This window comes from Talpa europaea (assembly GCF_964194135.1).
Source record: "Talpa europaea genome assembly, chromosome: 16".
Lineage (NCBI taxonomy): Eukaryota > Metazoa > Chordata > Mammalia > Eulipotyphla > Talpidae > Talpa > Talpa europaea.
In genome coordinates this window covers 41,704,902-41,731,003 of record NC_140084.1, presented here as the reverse complement: position 1 = coordinate 41,731,003, position 26,102 = coordinate 41,704,902, and the positions used below count along the sequence as shown (strand labels likewise).

At 54.8% G+C, this 26,102-nt stretch overlaps 1 protein-coding gene across 1 annotated transcript; it reads right to left on the bottom strand.

Annotated features, from left to right (window-relative positions):
* Window positions 1-1,107: 1,107 nt before the first annotated feature.
* On the bottom strand, window positions 1,108-25,273 carry SUPT5H (SPT5 homolog, DSIF elongation factor subunit; the record flags this gene model as incomplete). The annotated part of the gene is given in 28 exon segments (XM_084257160.1): window positions 1,108-1,450; window positions 1,535-1,630; window positions 3,462-3,665; window positions 3,781-3,949; window positions 4,056-4,214; window positions 4,574-4,675; window positions 4,770-4,901; window positions 4,978-5,080; window positions 5,160-5,270; window positions 5,553-5,637; window positions 6,488-6,613; window positions 6,696-6,842; window positions 7,628-7,774; window positions 7,872-8,027; window positions 8,435-8,571; window positions 8,662-8,755; window positions 8,985-9,090; window positions 10,221-10,291; window positions 10,394-10,483; window positions 11,681-11,932; window positions 15,309-15,377; window positions 15,749-15,779; window positions 16,019-16,084; window positions 16,168-16,236; window positions 16,350-16,419; window positions 17,468-17,533; window positions 18,735-18,894; window positions 25,196-25,273. Coding segments are annotated over 28 exon segments (3,240 nt in total). The 3' UTR covers window positions 1,108-1,306.
* Between the last annotated feature and the right edge of the window lie 829 nt (window positions 25,274-26,102).

The following is a 26,102-nucleotide window of genomic DNA, read 5'->3' as shown; positions in this document are numbered from 1 at the left end:
TCCCGCGCTTCTGACTGTACCCAGTGCATGTATAAACAAAACAAACAAATAAATAAATAAAACATGCCTCTATAAAAAATAAAAAAATAAAATAAAAAAAAAAAAGCAGGTGTGAGGGCCTCCCTGGTGGCGCGGGGGGTTAAGGAGCAACCTGTGAAGCTGCCCGCAGCCACTGCAGCACGAGTTCGATCCCCGGACGGGAGCTTCCCACATGGCGCTGCAGACCTCTCCTAGCTCTGCAGCTGCTCCCCTCGGCAGTGTATTTCGGTCATTCTGCCTGTGCTGCCCCCCCCCTGTCTCTGGTGAATCCTCTCACCCCCTGCACCTCTGGCCTGTACCCCAGTTCTTGCATGCATAAATCTTTTTTTAAAAAAAATGTGTAACAACCATATAACGTTTAGGTGTAAACATTAAGGCAGTGAAGGTACAAGTCAGGAAAGGGAAAGCAGAATTTAGGGTCGTAGTTACTTCTGCTGGGGGATGGACTGGGAGAGTTGCTAAAGTGGGTCTTATCTGGTGATTTCCCAAGTTGGAGGGTGGGCATGTGGGTGTTCCTGGCATAACTTTTTAAACATCTGATGTATTTTTTATGATACATTTTTTTTTTTTAAAAAAAGCGAACATTAACTGAGGAAGGTGAAGGAGAGGCAGGGTATTAAGCCCCATTTCTCTACACTGCTCCCCATTCCCACTCCCAAGCCATCAAAGGAGCTATGGCCACATGGTGTCGCTGCTCCTGGCTCTGGAGAAAGGCCCACCAAACCCTGTGGCCTGCAGTCTGGGCAGCTGCGGGCAGAACTCAAGCGTGAACAAGATGTAACTTCATCAATCATGCGAAGGGCATGATGTCTCTCAGACATCTTCTCAAGCCTTTCTCTCACGAACCCTCTGGAGTAGGCACTGCTATTTCCAGAGAGGTGTACGTAGGACCCTGTTAATTTGCCCCAAACCTCACATCAAGGACGCGGGATCCGCAGATCACCTCACAAGAAAGAATGCGGACGTGTGCGAGTACACACATGCACGCGCACACAGAGACACATGACTTTTGACCAAACAGCTTTTTATTGAAAGACCATAACACAAAAGCAAGCTGGGGAAGGGGGTACGACAATGTGGGGCCCCTCCCCCAGACTCTACTCTGACTCCCATGAACAGTGGGGAGGGAAGTAAGAACCCAGAAAAGAAAACCCTGAACCATCTGGCTGGCCCTGCGGCAGGCCCGGGTGCGGTGTCAGAACCAAGGGCCAAGGGAAAAGGGGGACGTCCCCTCTGCCGAGCATCTGCCCCATCCGCTGCCTCCACCTCAGGCCTCCAGGAGCTTCCCCAGGAACCGGAGGTTGAGGATCTTGAGCTGCTCGTCAAGGTCCATGCGGACGATGCCGTCTTCACCGTCGATACTCAGCAGGACCCCGGTGGCTTCCCGATCTTCACCCAGGATCACCTTCACCTGGGGCGGGGGGACGGGGGGGGGCAGACAGGGTCAGAGTCTGTGTCGCCAGCCCGGTGCCCCCTGTCTCTGGCCCTTCCTTACCTTGTTGTTCTTGGTGGGGGTGATGGGCTCCAGGTGCTCACTAGAGATGCTGACCACTTTCTCACTGTCCTTCAGATACACGGAGCACATGCCTCCCTGGGGGCGGGGACAGCCTGGTCAGCCTGGCCCGCGCCCCACACTCCACGGTACACCGGCCCAGTGCTCCTTCTAAGGAGTCACTTTCCCAAGGGGACACGGGGTCAGGAAGGCCAAGACTGGGCCTGGTTTCGGGGTCTGGAGTGTACTTGGAGGGCAGGGAGAAGGGAGTGACTAGATCAGCAAGGGAAGCACCAGAATGAAACCAGCTTGGGCCAAAAGGGAGGCTGCTTGCTTCTCAGGAACTTGACTCTTCTTGCCCCAAACTGACCTCAGCTTCTTCCCTACCCTCGCTCGTCCTCCTGGGATTCCATCTCAGGCTGGACCCCCCAGTCCTCAGCCAGAGCTTGCCCTTGCCTTGCTCACTCACCGACAATCTCTAGCTCCAAGGCCTACGCACTCGGCCGGAGGGTGTCTCTCTGGCTCTCCTCCCTTCTCTCCTTCCCAACGCCCCCTAGACCTCCCCTGCTCCCAGCTCGGTCTTACCACTCCTCACAGATCACAGTGAAGTAATTCCAAACAGCAGGTCTGACCCACCAGTCCCCTACTTACATTCCGCCATAACCCCCCCATGCCAAAGTCCAAGTTCCCCAGGATGGCATCAGACACGGCCCCGGCGCGCTCCGGCCTTGTCACTCACCATCCCCCAGGCTCTTTAGGTTTTAGCTACAATGGAAAGACTTTTCCTCCCTCCCCGCCTCTGTGCACCCCTCATTAACCTCTCCCCCAGAACTTCTCTTGACTTACTCCTATTCTTCAAGTCTCTACCCCAATGTTCCCTGCCCCAGGAAGCCTTCCCCAACCCCCCTAGAGCGGGCAGGGTGCCTCCTCTGAGTTCGCATAGCTCTGCTGCCCGCTGGCCTGCCTGCATTCCAACTCTGGTCCCTCAGGCTGCTGCTGTGGGAGAAGTCTGTCTCCCCACTGGAATGTGAGTTTGTGAGGGCAGGGCCTGGAACGGTTTGGCCTCTGCTGTTATTTAGTGTTTACTGGAGGGCCAACAAGGTGCCGGTTTTCCTCCAGGAGCTGGGGCTACTTCGGAATGACATGCAGGCTTATTAATCAGAGCAGCACACCCTTGCTAAGCTATGTTTCTGAAGCGGCAGGCAGATGACATGAAAAAGAATTACATGGAGGGCATCCCTGGTGGCACAAGGGGTTAAGTCATCATTATCAAGCTATCGGCAGCCACTGCAGAACATGGTGCAGCAGACCTCTCCTGTGTCACCCGCTGCTCCCCTCAGCAGTGCATTTCAGTGGATCCGCCTGTTCTGCTCCCCACTCTGTCTCTGGTGAATCCTCTCACTTTTCCGTACCTCTGGCCTGTACCCCAGTTCTTGTATGCATAAATAAATAAATCTTTAAAATAAATTACATGGACCTACAAGAGATACCTGGGATGACCTGCATGCCTCCGGGGAGGGTAAGGGGGAGTTAAAGAAAGAATGGAAGGAAGACAGTTCTAAATGAAAGAAATGCACTGAGGCTGGAGGGGACTTAGTGAATGTGAAGAGAGAAGACTGGTAGCGCTGGAGCAGGGAAAGCCAGGGGCCTGGGTGCCCAGCACAGTTACTGAGTTGACCTTGCTCAGGAATCCATTAAAAAGTGACCGGATGCGGGTGCTGGCCCAGGCTGCTGGGGCTCCAGTGTGAGCACGGGCGAGAGAGCCCCGCCCCAGGAGGCGTGCATGCCTCACCGTTCCACATCTGTTTCTCAGTTATAAGCAGGTATTGGAAGACATGACTGGACAGTGAAGAAGGAGAAAACAAACCCAGTAACTGCAGAGATGGGGGTACCAAAGGAGAGGATGTGCCAGCCCGGACACCCCACTTACCGTGACACTGCGGATGACACCGGTCTGCCCCACCACCTGTGTATCCAGGTAGGTGTCCCGCACCTTCACCTGGATGTCAGTGGTCACCCAGTCGCTGGAGTTCTGCTCAATCCCTGAGCCCGGCGTGTGCGGGTTGTAGCCACCGGGGGAGGGAGCGCCAGGTGTCATCGGACTGTAGCCAACAGGGCTCGGGCTGGGGCTGGCCTGTAGGGAAAACGACCGAGTGGTTGGGGGCAGGTCATCTGGCCTGACTGTCCCCATAGGTCCGAGGTCACCGCAGCCTACCAGCACCCTCGAGGGCACGCCAGCTGACCGGTACCTGGTAGGCCATGGGTGATGGCGTGGGGTGGTAGCTGGCAGGGGAGTGGGTGTTCTGGTAGCCAGCCGGGCTGGGCGCCACCTGGTGGTAGCTCTGGGGACTGGGGCTGGGCTGGTAGGAGCCCTGTGGGGAAGGGGCAGCGTAGGGCGAGAACTGGTCTGTGTTGTACCTGCAGAGACAGGAGAGGAGCATGTATGGGGACGGCAGGAAAGGAGGTGGTGGCAGTAGACAGGGGCTGGACAGGGGCTGGGCAGGGCCGGCCCCGACGGACTCACATGGCTGGCGTTCCTGGCGTCTGCGGGTTGTACTGTGGGTTAACCTGCGGGGAGGAGGGGTCTGGGTAGCCCGGTGTTTGGGGGTTGGGGGTGCCCCCGTAGGCCTGGGGGGACGGGGTGGGCTCGTCGTCAAAGGCGTACTCGTATTCTTCCTCAGCCCTGCAGGGGAGAGAAGTCTGTTGAGAATGACCGCGGTAACCACCGAGTGGCCAGTGTTCCCAGGAGAGCACTCGCTGGACCCCACGTGGCACCGAGGCGACCTTATCTTCATTACGGCCCCGGTTAGAGGCTCCCAGGTCACAGCCGAGGAGACTGTGAGGTGAGGCCGCCTGCCGGAGGCCACACACCCTGGGTCACCTCATCTGCCTCCGAGTCGAGGAAACAGATGAGGCTGCAGAGATTTCGCACACCGCCCCGGCCCCGTCACGTGACCAGCCTGGGGCTGCGAGCGAAGAGTTTAGGGTGGGCCACGGAGACCCCCCACCCCTCAGAGACCCTGTGCCCCCACTGGTTCTCACCGTGATGGGGTGTTAGGGTTATTGGGGTCCCAGGCCCCACTCTGGGCAGGAGTGCGGCTGCCATCATGCAGGGGCGTCTGCGAGCCATAATGTGGGGTGCGGCTGCCTGGAATGGGGGAGAGGCACGTGTCCTTCTGTTCTGTCCCAACTCCAGGTGTCCCCACATCACCCCTCCCCCGTGCCCGCGGGAGGGCACTCACCATCCTGGAGCGGCGTCTGGGAACCGTACATAGGCGTGCGGGAGCCGGAGCCGTACATGGGCGTCTGGGAGCCATACATGGGCGTCCGCCCGTAGGTTGAGGTCATGCCACCCGGGCACCGCGAGCCCCTGTGGACGGAAGACGGGGTGAGCAGGGCTCGCTCACCTTCCAGCCACCCTCCGCCCGGCCCGGCCAGGCCCGTACACCGTGGTGAGCCGCTGGCGGTCCACGGAGATGGTCTGGCAGGTGGAGTGCAGCTCCACCCGGGCTGTGGACTCCGTGGCGTCCTTCACCACACCGATGTAGCCTAGCGGGGAGTGGGAGTCAGGCCCAAAGGGCTCTCCTTCACCGTGCGCCCCTAACCCCCACTTGGCCTCACGGGTCACCTTTGTAGGGCCCCTGGGAGATCCGCACAGTCTGGCCGATGAGCTCGTTGTCTCTCTGTCCCCGGCCCCTGCTCATGTCGCCGCCTGGGCTGCCAAAGCCTCCACGCTGACCTGGGGAGGGAGGAGAGTGTCACCAGTCCCTTGGGCCATGCCCTCCCCTTACAGGCTATGCCCATAGCCTGGGCACCTCCAGCTCCTCTTGAACTGCCTGACTCCCCCTCACAGCCTCCCGGACTTCCCCATCAGAGCCCTGAGAGTTCTGGGCAGCACTGTAGGGTGGGGCTGCCATCCTATGGGTTGTGAGTCCCACAATGGCAGCTGCCCAGAGAGTGTGGGCTGAACAACCTTCTCCCCCAAAACTCCGGACACATCCCCACCCCCACTCCCCCTCACCTCCAGCGCTGGGGTGCATGGGGCTGGTGATCCGGGGGCTCATCGGGGCAAAGCCACCCACGGTGAAGTTGGTCACATCCCGGGGCTAGGAGAGGGGCAATAAGTGAGCCGGCAGCAGGGTCTGGCTGCCAGGCTCCCCACCCCTGTGCTACGCTGCCAGCTCCCTCTGGAAGTGTCCCGCTTGAACCTGGCCAGCAGCCATCCTGCCCCCTGTGGGGAGCGTGCCTCCGTCTCCCTTCAGGGAACGGCCACAACAGGTGCCGTGGGGGCCTGCCACTCCAGACGCCCAGGCTTCCCTCGACCAAGGAGTGGAACAGAAATGTGGGAGCCAGGAATTTAAACTCCCCAGTAACACAAATGCCACAAGCCAGGGTAGCTCATCACCCCCTCTGCAGGAGCCCAGGAAACCACCTCCTGCTGCGGCTACCTAAAGAGCCAGTACGGTCCTTTGCTCCCCGTTTCTGCGCAGCTTTCCTACCACAGAGCCTCGGTACTTGCTGTTCCTGAGACAGTCCCGCGACCTTCCCCTCATCCGGGTCTCTGCCAAACGCTGCCTCTCAGGGAGGCCTCTACTTAACGCCCAATCCAAAGCAGCAGCCCTCTGCTTTTCCCATTTTGTTTTCCTTTACGGGGCTTGTACTGAGCCGTGTTTATCCGCCCGCCGGCACAGCACAGCAGCAGTGCTGCGCTCTAGCTCACTGCCGGACCGCCAGCGCCTGGCATCAAACAGGCAAGGAATAAAACCAAACACGTGAAGGACTGAATGATTCAGTGAGCGGCTCAGAATCCCAGGAAACCATTTCTTCACACTTTGCCAAGGACCCGCTCTTGCCCTCCTAACCCTGCAGAATGCCATTCTTGCCGCGCCCGGGGCCAGGCAAGACCGGAGAGCCGAGGAGGTGCCCAACAGCCAGGGTGCCACACGCCCGTCTCACCTTCGAGCCCCCAGCCAGCACCAAGTGGCGGGTCTTGCAGACAAACATGCCCCCGTTTTCCACCAGTTTCTTACAATGCAGGAAAACAAAGCTTCGGAAGAGATGGCGGATCTCGCCCTCGCGGCCCTGGAGGGGGAGGCAGGGTCACTCTCGCAGCCGTGTCCCACCCGAGTCTTCCAGGCATGGCCGGCAGGGAGCCTGTGCTCACCGAGTGGGGGCCGTCAATGACTTTGACGATGTCTTTCACGTGGATGTTGTTCTGCTCCGAGTCCAGCGCCACAGCGAAGCGGTTGTCCTTCTTCCGGGTGACAGCCTGGTGCCTGACAGTTACCAGCTTCCCGCACATGTTCAGCACCTACGGGGGGCGTGGGAGAGCCCGAGAGGGCGAGAACAACAGGGTGATGTGGAGCAGCTTCCCTATGGTGGGCTGACCCTTTCCTGTGGGAGACTGTCCCAAACTCTGCAGACGGTCCACACGTCCCGGCTCTGGCGCGGGCAACGTCGGGGGCCTCTCGCCAGGCACTGGGTCCACCAAAAATATTCCCAGTCATTCCCGAACCCCCTTTGGGAGAGTCAGAGTGTGCGCACCAGGGAACTGAGAGGCGAGGCAGAGAATAACCCACAAGCTCATGTCTGCCCGCCACTCTGTGCCAGGCCCCTGCTAAATTCTTCACACAAAATTCCACTGAGGCTTCTTCCCCCGGGAAGACTACTGTCGTGACTCCCCTCTTACAAAGGGGGAATCTTGGGTGCAGAAAAGACAAGTCACCAGCCCAGGGTAACAGCACAGGAGCAACAGAGCCAGATGTGAACCCAGAGCCCAAGTTCCCACGCATTAGGCTCCGTGGTGCCCACGTGCGTGGGGAAGGGGCTAAAGGGAGGCGGGCACCTCAGGCCCCTGGCCCGCAAGCCAGCACCTAATGCCAGGCACGCACCAGACGCTCAGGGAGCCGAGTCAGCGCATGAAGCAGCTGCTGCCTTCATCTCCGCGTCACAGGCTGTGAGGCAGGGAGAGGGCAGCGATGCCCCGCGCCACATGCAAGCCCAGCCTGCCACCCAGAGCAGCTGCTCAACCCTCAGCCTGCCGCCGCCCGGGTCGGCGCTCTAGGCGAGGAAGCCGCCGCACTCAGTGCCACGCACCTGGAAGGTCTCCCGCTCCAGTCGCACGATGACGCCCACAGTCTCGGAGTCCAGCTGCACCAACTCCCCCCACTCATGCTGGCCCCCGACATCCACCCCCGATGCTGTCTCCGAGCAGAGCTGCAGGTCGCGGGGGAGCACCTTCAGCTGCGGGAGAGGGGAAAGGGTAAGGCAGGTCCCAGCAGCTTGCTGGCCTGGGTCTGCTCCGGGCATCTCCGCCCCGCTCCCTCTCCCCGCCACCCACCTCGTGCATGGTGAGGTCCGAGAAGAGGATGACAAAGTTCTCCTCCACCCGTACGATAAGGCCCGTGTCGCCCTCGAACCGGCCGGCTATCACCTTCACGTGGTCCCCCATCTTGAAGTACTTCCGAAGTTCCTGGGCGGGGAACTCCAGCATGTCCTAGGATTGATGTGGGGACAAGAGGATAAGGGGGAGCCACGGTACCCAGTCTGCCCCACCGTCTTCAGAAAAATACCGTCCGAACCCCCTTTGCAGGCTCACACCACCCAACCACAGACCAGAGCGAATTCACTTGTACGAGCCTCCGACTGCCCTAGAGATAGCGCATCTGACACAGGACCTCAGCCGGGACACCCCGCAGACCCACTCGGAGACAGCTGACCCCAGACTTGCGACACCAGACTACACCCTCCTCAGACCCAGAGAGAGGCTCACCCCAGACACAGCACACTGGCCTGGACAAGCCGCCCCAGCACCACTCCCCAGCAAAGTAAAATCAGGTGGCCGGCTCGAGCGCGCCACAGCGACGCCAGGCCCTCGGCCCCAGACCTGTGCACCACGCCCACCTTGAGGTCCTCGTGCTTGGGCATGATGGTGATCTTGTTGCCGTCCACACTGAGGATCTTGCCCTGCAGGTTGATGAGCTCGCCCTCACACACCTCCACATTGTCCCCAGGCTGGAAGTTATGTTCCCGCTCCTTCCCTGCAGGGGCAGAGGTGGGGCTGACTCGGGGACTGCCCCCCATGGCCATCCCTTCCTCCCTGGCCTGGGCATCCAGAGGGGGCCAAATACCTGTGCTTTCAGTCACCACCTCCAGGTCAATGCCCTCTGGCTGGTCCTCAAACTTCTCCAGTTCAGAAAGGGTGGGCTTCACTCCCTCCGTGATCTGAGCACCGCAAGACAAGGGCAAGAGGAGGAAGCAGATGAAGGTCAGTGTCACAGTTCAGTGGAATGAGAAGCAGATGGTGAAAACTATTCCCCTAGCGACACTCCCAACTTGATTATGCAGGACAGATCTGCATCACCCATGGCTCTGGAGCCTGGAGGCTGGGGAGAGAGAAAGTCTGGCCACCCTGCTTGCACCCCTCTTAGCACGACCCCTCGGGGATCCTCACCACAGCAGACATGGCAAAGCTCTTGAAGAGAAAACCCTTTCGGCTGTAACGGTTCCCCTCGAAGATGAGGAAGTCACCATCAGATGCAACGTCACCTCCCAAGGACCTGGGAATTTGTGGAGGAGAGAGTGAAGACGAGGATGAGAAGAGAATCTTGCTGTACCTCAGTCCCCTCAGGTGGCAAAGGGAGGAGAGGACCACAGAGTGACAGACCCAGCCCATCCTGACGCGGGGCCTTCTGGCGGCAGCAGCCACGGACGAAGCCCACGGCCGCCCCTCAATGCAGGGGTAACTGAGTCCACCGCTCTGCACTCTGCGGCCCCTCCCTGCTCTATCATCACCACAGCACACATCACTAACGGGCGACTGCTAGGCTAGGGTGGCCACTCCAGAAGAGCAAGAATCAGACATCTCCCATTCCCTGCTGTTTCCCCACTTCCTCTAGAATGGTGCCTGCCCTGTGCCAGGCGCTCAGTGACTAGCAGCTGACAATCATCGGACAGAGCACTGGCCTGCCACACAGGACTCTGCGTCCTCGCCATGCCTGGGACAGCAGTCACCTGCCCTTGCTTTCCAGGTGAGTAATCGGGTTCAGTGAGGACACGTTCCCTGGCCTAGTGGCTATGCAAGTAAGTCTGAAGGTCAGGACCACTGTTTATCAGAGTGAAAACCTACTGCACACGCAGTGGGTTCCAGAACAGGTCCAGAGGCAAGTGTCACTGGCAATTCTTAAGTTTCTCTGCCTGCTCCTCTCCTGCCCTCCCCTCCTCGCTGGAGGGCTCATTTAGCCTGGGCCTAAATGCCGAGACCCCTGGGCCGTGGCTCATGCTTCGCCCAGCAGAGAAGGTGAGGGCAAGATCCTTACAGGAAGAGGCGCTATGTGAGCTCGGGTACCTGGGCGTCAGGCGAGCAGGAAGAGATTTCACAGAACCTGATTTTATAGAACCTGACACATCACTAAACCCCATTTCATCACGTGACACATCAATCACACCATGTGCCAGGTGCTGCTGCGGGCACATGTGCGTAGGAATCCACTGGGTTCTCAGGCATCTCTAGGAAGCAGGGTTGGTGCTATCTACTTTTACACCAGAGGACACTGAGGCACGGGGACAAGGATCCTGCCTGAGGCGCCAAGCTGACCCCTCAAACTAAAGCTGTCAGGGCCCATCCCTGTGAGGGAACCTGCACCAAGGCTCCGAGGATCCGGCCCTGCCAGCCCCAAGGGATACGCACCTGATCTTCTCAGCATCAAACAACCTCTGCGGAGGCCGTTTAAACTTCTTCCTCTTGGCAAACCAGTCTTTCTGTGGAGGAAAGGGGGCATGGGTAGGAAGGGTGAAGGAGGAGGGCCACCCGGCGAGGGGGAATCAAACAAGGCCCTCCCGCAGGCACTTGTGCCTACGTACCAAGCTCATGCGGGCCTTGATGCGGTCATAGTCAATGCGAGGGATCATCTTCAGGGAGATGGTGTTTTGGCTGGGCTCCACGTAATCCACCTGAGGAGGACGGGCGGGTGGTCAGGAGGGGCCCAGCTCAGAGCCGTCACCTCGCTCTTTGATACTAGACAGAAAGCAGATGCCAGGAAGGGCGAGGGGCAGAGGGTGATGGGGAAGAAATCAGACAGCTGACAACGCCCAAAGGTCTTGTCTCGCCTGTCTGCCCTCAAAACTCTGCAGTGGATTGTCCACTACACTCCTGGTTCCCCCAAACCCACTCTCTCCAGCCTTCTGCTTCACTCTTCCATCTGCTTACGCACCCAACCTGGGAGTCACACAGTAGACTCCTCTCTCTCTCTTCCACCCACATCCAGTCTGTCAGCAAACCCTGTCCGTTCGGCCTTCAAAATAGCCAACTCCTCCCTCTTCTCTGCCACTATAGCCCACCTGACCCACCATCACCTGCCCCTAAACTGATAGGGCAGTCTCCTTGCTGGTTTCCCCGCTGGGCCCCATTCAGTCTACCCCAGGATTTCTCAGGCAGGTAAGCCCCTAGTGTGGGAGCACAGTCCCGTGTGAGGTAAAATGCTAGCAGCATCCCCGGCTTCCATCCACTGGACACCAGGACCATTCCCCCTCCAGTCAAAACAACCAAAACAGAGGCTTCCTGGTGGAACAAGGGGTTAAGTCACAGCACTATGAAGCGATCAGCAGCCACTGCAGCACTAGTTCGATCCCTGGCCAGGGAGCTACCCACATGGCACAGCAGACCTCTCCTGTCTCACCTGCTGCTCCCCACCAGTATATTTCAGTAGATGTGCCTGTTCTGCTCCCCACTCTGGCTCTGGTGAATCCTCTCACCCCCTAACCTATATACCAGCTCTTGTACGCATAAATAAATTAAAAAAAAAAGGCCAGTCACAGGTTGGTACCTCCCTGAGCTTATCTCCCACCATGCCCACCCTCACCCTGCTTCAGCCAGGGGCGGACCCATCTCAGTGCTTTCCTTCTGCCCTAAGAAGGCCACGTGGCCGACTCCGTCCCCTCCTGCAGACCCCTGCTCAGCATGCTTTGACCATACACAGAAGATGGCCGCCCAGTCTCTGCGCACAATAAATTCCAGGCTGTTTCATCTGGTCTGAGTGGGGATCTGCTGTCTGCACTGGGAAGGGGCTGGAAGGACTGAAGAAGAGAGCAGAGGAGCAGACGTGTACGCTGGAGTCCCAGGCCCTCAGCTACCCTGCCCCGCCCCGGCACCTGAGCGATGTCGTCCTTATAGATGCCCCGCTTGAGCCGGACCCAGGACTTGGGTTTCAGGTTGGCGACCTCCTTCACCACTTTGAGCACATCTGTCATCTCCTTGATGGGCACCATCTGCTGGTTCCAGTAGCCGAGCCGCAGGTTGCCCACGCCCTCGATGGCCTGCTTCACGTGGGTCTGCTTGTAGGCCTCCACGTAGATGTAGCCCTTCACGTGCTCTGGCGCCACGACGGACTTGATCTGCAGGGGCTGCAGGGCCGAGCGGGTGGCAGGTGACGGTGAGGCACAACTGCCGATATGTCACAGCCACCACCCAGCGGTCCCTCCTCCAGGAAACTGTGCCACAGAAACACGCTCACGCAGTGACACAATGGTGGCTGCAGAGTTAATTATTACACGAGGTAGAAATCTTAAAATGCCCCCAAAAAGTGATCTGTTAAATTGTGACTTAATTGTGCCATGAAATACATTATAATCCTGTAAGAAATGACGAGGTGAATCTATCTGCTGTGATATAGAAATATATGCAACATCTCCACTGAACCTGAGCCAGAGCGCGCTGGGGCAGCTACACTAACAGGCAGACCGGACCCTACAGCAGAGGTTGTTTCCAAGACATTTTATAATGATAAAAAGCCCCATCTAACCAAAGTCACACATCTAACAGAAGTGGAGGAAGAAATAAATTATTCATCAACAATAACTGAGAACGTAATAACTTACTTTTAGTTCCTTACTTTTAGTAAGGAATAGAACAACTTGACAGGCGGCCAAGGACGGGACACAGAACAATCCTATGGACTAACTACACCTACCAAACATCTAGAGCTAGAACAATAGGGGCGCACGTTCTTTTCAAAGGCACACTCTCCAGGATACATCATCTGTCAGTCCATTAAACAAGTCTCAATAAATGTAGCATAACTGAAATCATTTTAGCCACATGGAATGAAATTATAAATCAGTTAAGGAAGGAAATTTAGGGAATTCACAAATATGTGAAAAATACTCCTACACAGCCAAGAGAGCAAAGATGAAATTACACGTGGAATTAGAACACATGTTGCAGCAAATGAAACATTACCATTAAACACAACACAATGAAACTCACAAGATGTGGAGAGAGCCGTGCCAAAAGGGAGAATTACAGTAAAGGCCAACTTAAAAAGAGGGAAAATAAATCTCAACAATAATGTAACTCAGCTTATGAAATTAAAAAAGAAAAGGGCCTCCCCGGTGGCGCAGTGGGTTGAGCGCCGCGCTGTGACGCTGTCCCCAGCCTTTGGGCGATGGTTCGATTCCCAGAGGCCAGGGAGATACCCACACGGTGCAGCAGACCTCTCCTGTCTCGCCCACTGTTCCCCCTCAGCAGTGTACTTCATCAGTCTGCCTGTTCTGTTCCCCACTCTGTCTCTGGTGAATCCTCTCACCCTCCCGCACCTCTGGCCTGTATCCCAGCTCTTGTATAAAAATAAATAAATCTTTAAAAAAAAAAATTATTAAAAAAAAAAAAGAAAAGAGGAAGGCACTAAAGCCAAAGCAAGCAGAAAGAAAGAAGACATATAAAGACGGGAGCGGAAGTAAGGGAAAAGAAGAAAGCCAGGGAGGACCATCAAAACCAGAAGGTGGTTCTTTGAAAAAACTAATAAAGTCGAAAATCACTGACCAAGATAAAGAGAAAAGTCTCAAAATGCTGCAATCGGGCACAAAAGGACTTTAACCTGCTAATCTCATAGAATTAGAAGGCAACGTCAGAAGGCAGGTGCACTCCAACATTTAGATGCCCCAAATGAAATGGCTGCATTCTGCAGACAGGCTACCGAGGCTGACTCAAAGGAGAACGAGAGAAACCTGAACAGACCCGCAAGAAGACTCAGTAAGCGAGGAACGTACAGACACGTGTAATTCAGGGCCCAGTGGCTTCGCTGAATTTACCAATCACTTCTATCATTTCCACCGACACCCTTCACAAAGCATTCTAACACACAGAAGAGGAAACACGCCTCAACTCACCCTGCGAAGCCAGTATCACCTGACAGCAAAACCAAAGGCATCACGCGAACACGATGGACCAATACCCCGCGGGAACACACAGGCCAGAATCTTCAATGAAATGGCATAACATCGAATCCAGCAACATGAAAAAAGGATCATCATGGGCCTCCCCGGTGGCGCAGCAGGTTAAGCGCCTCGCTGAGAAGCTGTCTGCAGCCTCTGCAGCGCGGGTACGATTCCGGCCGGCCAGGGAGATTCCCACAAGGCGTGGCAGACCTCTCCTGTCTCGCCTGCTGCTCCTCTCGGCAGTCCCTGTTCTGCTCCCCACTCTGTCTCTGGTGAATCCTCACCCTCCCACACCTCTGGCCTGTGCCCCAGCTATTGTGTTATAAAAAAATAAATCTTGAAAAAAAAAGGATCATCATGTACCATAACTATGAACGATTATCTAAGTTTTGACAAGTTAACTTCCAAAAACTGGTTGTGAGGGCAGGAAATGGAAACCACCTCACATGTACAGGGCACAGCAAGAGGTGAGAGAGGCAAAGGCCGCTGCAGGATGACACACGCGATAAAGTTTTCACAAAGGACATTGCTCAACATGCAGCGGAGGTGGTCTGGAAAGACACGCAAACCAGTAATTATTTTTGAGAGACTCAGCTATAAAGAGAATTTGGATGTACTGCTTAGGTCATCAGAAACAAAAACTCCGCCATAACTCAAACAGGGGCCCAGAATCTCGCCCAGGGCACAGGCAGAGGTCTGAGGATATTTAAATTCATGACTTGCAAATTCCAGCCACTGTCCACTTGCTCTCACGGACACCAGAGGCAATGGACTCGGCCTACCACGAGTCACGTGCAGCGAGAAGGGCACCGGCCAGCTGGCAGTGGTTCGCAGCCGCCGAATGCTGCGGACAGCCTTCCGGCCCTTGGCCTGGTCCTGAAACTGGCAATGACTCCTTTGACAACACCTACATTTATTGAACGTGAGCCAGCCATGTCCAGCGCATTTATCCTGAGAATGCTAAGAAGCCAGCAAGGGGCCCAGAGAGGCTAAGTGGCTTGGTCCAGGTGACACAGCTGGGCAGCGGCAGGGACAGGATCCAATGCTGGCACTCTAAGAGAAAACCTGTGCCCTGACTGCAGCATCTGCTGGCATGCAGATGGCATCACTTCCTATTTCCCTGTGCTGTGAGGCCTGAAGGGATGGGGACCAGCTCTGGCATGGTCACCACCGTGTCCTCCACGGCTCCCGGGGCGGGGACCAGCCAGATGGAGGCTGAGGTAATGATGAAGACGTGAGAGAAGGTAGGAGGGAATTCCCTTGCACAGACTGGTTCTCTGCCAGTTCTGAGCCAAAATGCTCCATCCTGGGACTCGCTCCCAAACAGAGGAGGGGACAGCGCAGCCCCAGAGGGCTACAGGGGCACCTTGCTGGAAATTCTCAGAGAGCAAAAGACAGTGCTCTGTCAGGCACAGAACACGTCAATGCAGGGAGTTGAAGCGATTCACATAACAGGCTTTGCTGCTCAGCACAAAGGGCACCTAGCACCCTTGAACCTATACTGCCCCCTCTCTCTGGGTTTCACCCTGGCCCTCACCCCCAAGGCGATGCCCACCCGACTTACCGTGTCTGTGAACTGATAGGCAATGAACTTGCGCATCAAGGAAATGGCCGTGGCGCGTTCCTCCCCAATCTAGACGGAGAGGGGCAGGCGTAAGGGCCGGGACACAGGCGAGAGGAGGCAGGGAGGGCGGCACGCGAGCAGGATGACAAGGGAAACAGGAAGTAGGAGAGGAAGAGGCACAGGAGACGTGGAGAGAGGCAGAGCGAGAGAGACGGACAGCAGGGAGGACGGATGAAACACACTTAAGTGGGAGGAGGAGAGAGGAAGAAAGACAGGGAGGCGGCAAGGACAGACAGACGAGTACGGGCGGGAAGGTAGAGAGAGAAGGACCGAGAGACTGACATGCCAAGGGACCCGGGATAGACAATCATCACTGACAGAGCAGCCTCCCTCACTCCCCCGCCTCCGCCTCGCTCAACCTAAGAGGCCAGAGCACACACCTTACACTTGACAGTCCAGAGATTGGGGTCCCTAGATAGGAGAGGAAAGGGAAGCCCTTCAGTGAAACTGTCTCCTCACCGTGAAAGACAAGAAGCACCCCCCCCCATGCCTTTCCCTTTCCCTCCACCCTTCTACTCACAAGCAGAAGGAGAGGGAAAGCGCCAACTTGTCCCCCACCCCACCATCCACCACTCTGCCTCTCATGTACTTGCCGGCACATCACCCCAGCACAAGACTCGCACCTCAGAACTCCTGCCCCAGCCCCTTACTTGACTCCGGGGAGCAGCTGCTGCTGGGTGATGTCGTCTGAGAGCTCATCGGATCCGCCGTACACCCTGGGGATGGGGGGCAGTCAGACACCTGACCCACTCCGAAGAGGAACCATAGCTCCCCTCCCCACCCCCACACCACGTCTTACGTCTCTCCCACAGAGGACTTGGCGTATTTCTTCATGTAATACTCGCCCAGCTCTTCTTCTCGCTGGTCCCTGGGGTGCGAGAGGAGAAACACAAATTGGGGGTTGACCAGAGGAGAACATGCTGACCGGACCCCAAATCTCCCCGAGGGCGCCAGACTCACCCTAGCCCCTACTCTGCTTACCTCCAGAGGTTTTGCAGGCGGCGAGCCCCAGAACGATCTTCATCCAGGACGACGTTATCTATATTAGAAGCTGAAAACAAAGGAGCGGCTGGGGTTAGTGAGCGGGTGAAGGGTAGGACCGGGGGAAAGTGGTAGGGGCTGAGTGAGCCAGATTTGGGCCCCGGGGAAGGAGATACCTCACCAAGGAAACCCCCCACCCCTCGCCCTCCTACTCTGTTCTCCTCAGCAATCTCCTTCTCATGAAAAAGATTTGGGGACAGGGCACAGCAGTTGGGGGACATCCAACTGTTCCCCATCTCATAGCCACCATCTAAGCAAGCCCTGAACTGCATCCCACCCACCCATCAGGCTCACACACATAAACACATACATATTTTCCCAGGCCAGTGGCTGCTGCAGACCTGGCCCCAGAACCCCCTGACTCTGGAGCCCACGTGAGTCAGAACCCCCAGGGCCGGACAGGGGTCTAGGGTGAGGGAGGGTGCCTCGGGAAGGAAGGTGATGTCAGGATTATGGGAGGAAAGTCGGAGAATTGGGCTTTTCAGATTCTTACCTTCAATCTCTTCTACTTGGAGGAAGAGGAGGTGGTGGTGGTGGTGGTGGTGGTGGTGGTGGTGGGCGAGGGCAGACAAAGTATGAGCCAAATTATAGCAGCAAAATCAACCAATGGGTTGGGGGCAGGGGAAGGGAGGGACACAGGAAGGTTGAAAATCAAAAGTAAATAAAGGCCAGGCACCAGGTGGTTGGGGGAGAAGCCGAAATGTATGAGGCGCACAGAACGGAAAGTAACAGGGAAGGGGGGGCACCGGCCCAGGAAGTGGGGGGTATCTTTTGGGACCAAGCCTGCCCACCCGTACAACCCCCAGAAGGGATTCGCTGGGGTCCTGGCATCCCAGAGTCCTCGCCCCACAACTGCACCACCCACAGCCCCTAGCCCCCCCCATCTCATGGGCCTAAAAGGAAAAGGGTGCGGACTGGTCTCTCTGGCAACGACAGAAAGAAGCAAGGTGAGGAGGGTTGGGGTTGGGTGGTTCAGGGCAGGGGAGTGGGGAGATGGGTTCTCAAGCCCCTCTTGGCCATGGCCTCAGCGGTCTTGCAGAGGCAGGGCCCACACACACCTTTCTCTAGGATGTCCTCCGCTCCGTCCTCCCACTGATCCTCGTCCTCATATTCATCGTCCACATCTGAAAGAAGAAGGCACAGATGTCAGGGGGCACACAGGGCAAAGGTGACCGCCCTCTGGGAGATGGGCACCACACATTCCACCTTCTGGATAGGGACACCAGGCTCGTGGGCCTCCCCTGGTGGTGCAAGCGGTTGAGCGCAGCGCTGGGAAGCTGTCCGCAGCCTCTGCAGCGGAGGTTCGAGCCCAGCCGGCAAGAAACCCACATGGCACAGCAGACCTCTCCTGTCTCGCCCGCTCCTCCCCTCAGCAGTGCATTTCAGTCAATCTGCCTGTTCTGCTCCCAGCTCTGTCTCTCGTAAATCCTCTCACCCTCCTGTACTTCTGGCCTGTACCCCATTTCTTGCATGCATAAATAAATATTAAAAAAAAAAAAGATAAGATTGAAGTGAGCCAGCAGAAAAATTCCACTCCAGCTCTCAAGGAATGTCTGGTACACAGTTCGTGGTTCACTGTCGTCTAATCCCTTGCCTTTGTGAGGGCTGACACTTCCGGAGCACCCACTATGTGCCCGGCCCTATTCTGAGAACTTGCCTCAATTCCCAGAGGCCACCCTGAGGGAGACACCACCCTTGTTCCTATTTCACAGTAAGGGGCCTAGGGCCCAGAGAGGCCTTTTAAACGCAGGCACTCCCAAGTCCCTCCTTTATTCTTGCTGAAACAGGAACTGTTGGGCCCCTGCACAGAATGGGTAAGAGGCTCGGAGAGACGCACAGTAACTCTCCCTGGGCCACACGGAAAAAAGAACAGATCCAGGCATCCACCACTCTGTCCCACCCCCACTTCTGGGTCACCCTCACTTTCTGTAACAAACACTGTGATAACAGTACTATGGTTATGTATTTTCAAAGAATCTTTCTTGGGCCTCCCTGGTGGCGCAAGGGGTAAGCACAGCACTGTGAAGCTCGCAGTCTCTGCAGCACAAGTTCGATCCCCAGCCAGGGAGCTACCCATATGGCGCAACAGACCTCTCCTGTCTCGCCCGCTGCCCCCCTCAGCAGTGTATTTCGTCAGTCTGCCTGTTCTGTTCCCCGCTCTGTCTCTGGTGAGTTCTCTCATCTCCCATACCTCTGGGCTTATACCCCAATTCTTGTATGCATAAATAAAAACAAGCCTTTAAAAAAAAAAAAAAAAAGACACCGGAGACATGGGACTGAAGGTGGAAATCCAGCCTCCGCTCAGGGCTGCCACGCGGGACTTACCAGCCTCATCCAGAATAAAGCCTCCATGGCGGGGTTTCTTGGGGGGCCGGTCATCATCTTCCTCCTCCTCCTCCTCGTCATACTCCTCCTCCTCTTCCTCCTCCTCTTCCTCCTCAGGCTCTTCCTCCTTCTCACTGCCTGCTGCACTCCGCCTTTCCTCCTCTACCTGCAAGGCCAAGATGGATTGGGGCACCGGGGTTTATATACCCCCAAATCTAGACCGATTTCCTCATCCCAAATCTGACCTCAGCTCTGCCAGTCCCTCTCCGTGTACACGCCCTTCCACCCTGGCCAGGTCCCTCCGGTCAGCACCTGCAGTACCCCCAGTTTAGCACCTGGGAGCTGAATGTGCTCTCCACTGCTCTAGACCCTGCCAGCCTCCACCCACCCATGAACGTGACGGCTCCGTGAGGCGGGCCCTTGGCCCTGTCTCTCACTCTACACCTCCCCCGGCCGTCTCCTCCACTCCCTGGGACATGGGGAAATCTGTGACAATGACACCCACATCTCTATTTCCAATTCACACTGCTCACCAAGGTCACTACCACCTCCCACTGCAAAGGTCACGGACAGTCTTTCTTGCATCTCAATCTTATTACATCCTCATCTGTAGGACATCTCACACAATAAACTACTACCTCCCAACAGAAGCGCTCTTCCTGGCCATCTGTCACATCATACCTCACAAGACTTTTCTCCAACATTTCTGGCTGTTCTGCCCCAGCTTCCCCTCACTCTGCTGTGTCTCAAATGCTGGCTTCTATCACCAGCGCTCAGCCCAGGCCTGCTCTGCCTCTCTCTCCACAAACTTTGTCCCCAGGCCACTTTACCTTCCATGACCTCAGCCTCTGAAGGTGACACCCATCTGTCTCCAGCCCCCCACCTTTTCCCACAACTAGAGATCCCCATGGGCCAGCACCTTCCTGGATGCCTACCCTACATGTTCTCTGAGCCCTTCACACCCACCAGGTCCCAAAGTGGCCAGTGTCTTCCCCAGACCTGTGCTGGCCTCCTCGAGCTCCCCCCAGGTCCCAAATTCTTGCCCTTTCTACTTTCTGAACATCCATCCCTTCTTGGCCACCCCCCCACACACCCCAACCTAGGACAAAACAGTGCCCTCTAAACCTGGACAAATGAAAACGCACAGTCCAGCAGTAGAGACAGGTACTCAGCAGGAGCGAGCTCTATGCACTCTACAACCTGGGTCCTGCCCCACTTGCTTCTCTGGTTTCTTGCATCTCAGCTGTCTCTCCATAGCAATCACAATAAGAAATGATCAATAAAAACAATGCTCCCCCAAAAAAAGTGCTCCCCAAAATTTAATCTTTTCCTTATTAACTTCTTGAGTTTTTGCCATGTCCCCGTGAAGACAATTCCCTTTTCTGATATTCTCTTTAAATTCACTCATATTGGGTCTCCCTGGTGGCGCAAGGGGTTAAGATGCAACCTATGAAGCTGTCTGCAGCCACTGCACCACGAGTTTGATCCCCGGCCAGGGAGGTGACCCACATGGCGCAGCAGACCTCTCCTGACTCGCCTGTTGCTCCCCTCAGCAGTGTACTTCAGTAGATCCGACTGTTCTGCTCCCCACTCTGTCTCTGGTGAATCCTCTTACCCTCCCACACACCACCTCCATACTGTACCCCAGTTCTTGTATGCATAAATAAATAAATCTTTAGGGGCCTTCCTGGTGGTGCAAGGGGTTAAGACGCAACCTATGAAGTATCAGCAGCAACTGCAGCACGAGTTCGATCCCCGGGCAGGGAGCTACCCACATGGTACAGCAGATCTCTCCTGTCTCCTCTCTCCTGTTCCCCTCAGCAGTGTATTTCAGTCAATTTGCCTGTTCTGTTCCCCACTCTGTCTCTGGCGGATCCTCCCACCCCCCACGCTTCTGGCCTGTACCCCAGTTCTTGTATGCATAAATAAATAAATCTTAAAAATAAATAAACCTCTTTAAAAGTTCACTCATATCTTTACTTAATTTAAAACAAGCCTTTTCCACATTTTGCAACATTTCCAAAGTGAACTTTTTCAAAGGCTAGTTTATCAAAAATACCAAAGAGCCATAAAGGTAAAGCTACACAATGTTATTAAGTCCCAGCAAGATAATGTTGTCTGCTGCAGGTTCTAAGCCTGAGCCCGTTCTCCCTCATAAACAAGACTTGCAAATTTCAGAAAGGTAATTAAGTCAGTAACACAGTGAAACTTTCCTCAACTCTGGCCTCCCCGGTGGCGCAGCAGTTGAGCACTGCTGCCCGCAGCCTGTGCAGTGCCAGTTTGCTCCATGGCCAAAGGCGAGGGTCCCACATGGCGCGCAGACCTCTCCTGCCACCCCCGCTGCTCCCTTCAGCAGTGTACTTCGTTGGTCTGGTTGTTCTGTTCCCCGCTCTGGCTCTGGTGAATTCTCTCACCCTCCCATGATTCTGACTGTACCCAGGGCTTGTATAAATAAATAAATAAATAAATAAATAAATAAATAAATAAATCTTAAAAAAAAAAAAAGTCAAACATGTAACTGAATGTTGCATTCACTACATTCATAAGAAGAATGCTGCATTGTCATTAAATGGTTCAAGAGTGGCTTGAGATCTTACCCTCATCCCACCTAAAAGCACCTCACCTCCCGTCCCACCTGCAATGCATCCCGTAATCTTGGGAGACTGTGATCTAAAATACGAATCTGATCATTTTGTACCCAGCTTAAAAGTCGGGGCTTTCCAATGAACTGGAGCCTGCGCCACACAGCCTGGACTAGAAGCACATACTCTGCCAGCTCCTTCTCTCACGTCCCACCTCTCTGAGCTCCCCTCCCAAATGCTAGGTCCCAGGAACACTGTGTCAGCACCATCCAGCTTCCAGGGCGGTCCTCTGCACAAAGTCATTCTCCTGTTCCTCTCACTCATTACTTCGACCAAAATGCTCCCTCTTCCTGCAAGTTATGCCTGTTCTGTTCCCCCTGCCCTGAAAGTCTGGCATATTCTCTGGGCTCACAGCTCCGACAGCAGGGCTCAAGCTAGCTTAGGAACTGATGGGTACCGACGTCAGCCAGCCCAGGGCTGGGAACAAAAGATTTAAAATACCTGCTTAATAAATAAAACCCCACAATGTCCCAAATTTGGATAATTCATACTACACCAGGACCTACAACAGCCTGACTGCTAGGAACTCTGTCATCATTCCCGAGTCACTCCTAGCAAAGCCTTCTTTTCCAAAATTGGCTTCCCACTCACGGAGGCCCTCCAATTACACTCTCTGTTTTCTCAGAGCTTGAACTTGCTCCTGCACTGTCCATCCTTAGCACCCCCCGAAGTAACCATCTGTTTCTAAAACTCTCCACCCAGGCCTCCCTGGTGGCGCAAGTGGTTCAGCGTCAGCACTGTGAAGTTATTTGCAGCTACTGCAGTAGCACAAATTCGATCCCCAGCCAGGGAGGTGATCCACGTGGCACAGCAGACCTCCCCTGTCTCGTCCACTGCTCCCCTCAGCAGTGTATTTTAGTCAATTTGCCGGTTCTGCTCCCCACTCTGTCTCTGGTGAATCCTCTCATCCTCGACCTACACACCAGCTCTTGTATGCATAAATAAATAAATCTTAAAAAAATTAAAAAATAAAATAAAACTCTCCACCCTAGCACAGACTGCTCTGTGACAGAAGCTGTGAGCCCAATATAACCCGAAGTCACTGAATACTTGTTAAATCAATGATCAGGTGACGAGCTGAGGACAGTGTGCCAGCTGATTCCCTATTATTTGCCAATCCTACCTGTCTAGACACAGAACCCATTCTTTCAAGGACTGGGAGGAGGGAGGTGTTTCAAAAGTCCATCAAGTCCTACCTTTGGCACTGAAAGCAGGCTTCATGCTGCCCTCCTGCTGACAGCAAATGAACCAGCAGGTGAGTGCAGAGTCTGGTGTAGTGTTTGGGGAAATATTTGCACAGTGGAAACCAGAGCATCCTGGCCAAGAAAAGGAAGTGGGCACCCGGGTCTCATTACCACCAGGCTTTTAACCACAAGCAAAGTGTCTTAAAGCCATGAGTCAGAGACCAGGCTCGAGGCAAAGTTCTTCCTGTCATTCTCCCTTCTGCCTCACCCCCGCCATGGCATGACAGAGTTGGAGAACCCTCCACTGTAACTAGAAGACTCCCCAACAGATACAACTTCACTGACAAATGCGTGCAGAGGATAAGCAGACAGCAGAACTAAGTAGGGCAGCTCAGGAGAAGCCCAGGTAACTCTCTATACACCTGACGTTTTCCATATACACAGACACAAATAAATGAAATCTTTGGTTTTCTTAGATCGGCCACAAAGGAGGCATGATAAATGGCAGCCCATAAATCCTGGGAACTGTAGAAAAGCCCCCCTTCTAAAGGGGGTGCCCACCTCTTGAGCAAAGAGCTGCTGTGTAGAATAATCGTCAGTTTCAGGTTGCTGGCTCCATCCATTTTCCCAGAAAACCAGGCGACCTTGATTTTTTAATGAAATCACCCTTGTAAGTATTGGGAGCTCAATTTACGAATAAGTGTAAGTTTCTGTAGATTACATAAGACTTTTATAATCATCTTGTCTTCTCTTTGCTTACTGGTTTGTCACTGTTGCCTACTAAATGGAAACTCTGTGACAACAAAGGTTTGCCTTGCTCTACTCTTTCTCCCATACCTAGGAAGTCTCTGGAACACATTAGTAAGTATTTAAATATTCAACATGGGCCTCCCTGGTGGTGTAAGGGGTTGAGATGCAGCCTATGGAGCTTGCCGCAGCCACTGCAGTGCGAGCTCAATCCCCGGCCTGGGAGCTGACCTACATGACGCAGCGGACCTCTCCTGTCTCGCCCGCTGCTCCCCTCAGCAGCGTGTTTTGGTCGATCTGCCTGTTCTGCTCCCCATTCTGTCTCTGGTGAATCCCTCACCCCCCCCCCATAACTCTGGCCTGTACCCTGGCTCTTGTATGTATAAATAAATAAATCTTTAAAAAAAAAAAAAAGTTTGGGGCCTCCCTGGTGGTGCAAGGGGTTGATACGCAGCACTATGAAGCTACCCACAGCCACTGCAGCAGGAGTTTGATCCCCGGCAGGAAGCTACCCACACGGTGCAGCAGACCTTTCCCGTCTTGCCCGCTGCTCCCCTCAGCAGTGTACTTCAGTCAATCCACCTGTTCTGTTCCCGACTCTGTCTCTGGTGAATCCTCTCACCTTCCCGCACCTCTGGCCTGTACCCCAGTTCTTGTATGCATAAATAAATAAATCTTTCAAAAAAAAAAGTTCAACAAATCCATAAATCATAAATAAATATAAACGGGTTATAGTTAGTAAGAACATATTTGAAATAAAAATGTCCCAGGAAATGTTGATTATTTGGCTCCTGAAACACTCAACAGGCCAAAGTCAGAGTGTGGCTTTCAAAACAGAATACAACCCTCCTTTGCTCAAAATCATCTCAGGGCTCTGTCTCACCCAGTTAGGGCTGAATTCCTCACTGCAGCCTTCAAAGACCCTACATGCCCTGGCTCCTGTTCTCATACTCAATGATCCCACCGAAATGGACGCTTTGTTATACCTTGAACATTTCAGACATGCTCTCAACTTTACACATGGCGTTCCCCCTTACTGGAGCACTTTTCTTCCATACAACATGACCCACTCCTTCACTCCACCAAATCCTCTTTCACATGTCACCCTCTCAGACTCACCCCAATGACCCTATTTCGTTTTTTTAAGAGTTATTTATTTATACGTGAACTGAGGTACAGGCCAGAGGTGCAGGGAGGGGGAGTGTATATGTGTGAGAGGATTCACCAGAGACAGAGTGGGGACCAGAACAGGGGGATTGACTGAAGTACACTGCTGAGGGGAGCAGCGGGTGAGTCAGGAGAGGTCTGCTGCGCCATGTGGGTGACCTCCCTGGGCGGGGATCTAACTCGTGGTGCATTTGCTGCAGACCGCTTCATAGGAAGCATCTTAACCCTTTGCACCAATAGGGAGGCCCCCCCATGATCCTATTTAAAGTGCAATCAAGACCCCCTCGTTCCCTTCGCCACAGTTGCTTACTACGCAAGTTCTCTGCCGGTTATGTTCATGTACATTCATAAGAACAAAGGTTTTTAAAACCTGTTTTGCTCACTGGCATGAGCCCAAGAGCAAAGAAGGTGCCGGCAAACAGTAAGCACTAAAAATAGGGTTCCACAGCGACTGCGCATACACCCAAAGAAATACTGAGTGTTTACTATACGCCAGGTTCTTTAAACACATCACCTCTTACCTCACCGTCCCTGGAGCAACCTCAGCCTCCTGCACCTGGGCCCCTCTGCTTGGCATCGATTTGCTACTCTTCTCTCTCTCCGGATAGCCCGGAAGCTCCCGGAGGCCACAGCCCGTTCTGATCCCCTTGGGCTCGCATAAGGGCCCATCTGCCTCGGTCCTGTCCCCAGACGCAAGGCCTCCCCGAGCGCCCCAGCCACAGACCTCGGCCTCCTCGCCGTCACTGCTGCGCTCGCTGTCCTCCTCCTCGGAGAAATTGCTGTCCTCGCTGTCCGACATCTTCTGCTCTTGCAGGAAAAGACGGCGGCTCAGCGAGCCCTGCCCCGAGCCTCAGTTTCCCCGCCGGTTCCCAGGGAGAAGAAACCCCCCTTAGCGCACTTCCGGCAACCTGGTTCCGACAACTGGAAACCCGAAAGGGGGCCCCCGACGCCACCAGCTACGCCGCCCAAGTCCCCGAATCCTGTCTCTACACCCCCTGGTCCTCGGCGACCCCCAGGCCTGCCACTTCGGCGTCCGACCCACCCCTGACCGCTCCGGTTCCACCTCAGCCTTCGATACCAGCTGCTGTTCACACGACGCCTGCCTGGGACTGACGTGACCTCTCGCGAGAATCTACCCGTTAGTCACACCTAACGCGAGATCTCCGGGCTTTCCCGGACGCCATATTGAGAGTGGCGGCGTGTCCCTAATGTAGCTCGTGGAGACGCCATCTTGTGAAGGTCAAAAGTGGACGCGTAGTCTCCCCTCAGAGCTGGACTTTTCCAGCTAAGATTTCGTGTTTGAGTTTAGTCCACATCAGTCATGCGGTGGGCCAAGCCGTAAGGAGGCGAGGAATATTAGCAAGTAATAACAAATGAGCAAATAAATCAGACTTATTCACCCAGCCCCTCTGAAACAGAGGAGAAAAGTTCAGAAAAATGAACTAATTGAAAAGTGGCAGACCCAAGACTCCCCCCCAGTTTGGGTGACATCAAAGTCCTTGTTTTTCTTTACCGTCTCCTTAAGTTGGTTTGCTTTTCATTTATTTTTTAAAGATTTATTTATTTATGCAAGCACTGGGGCACAGGCCAGAGTGTGAGAGGGTGAGAGAATTCACCAGAGACAGAGC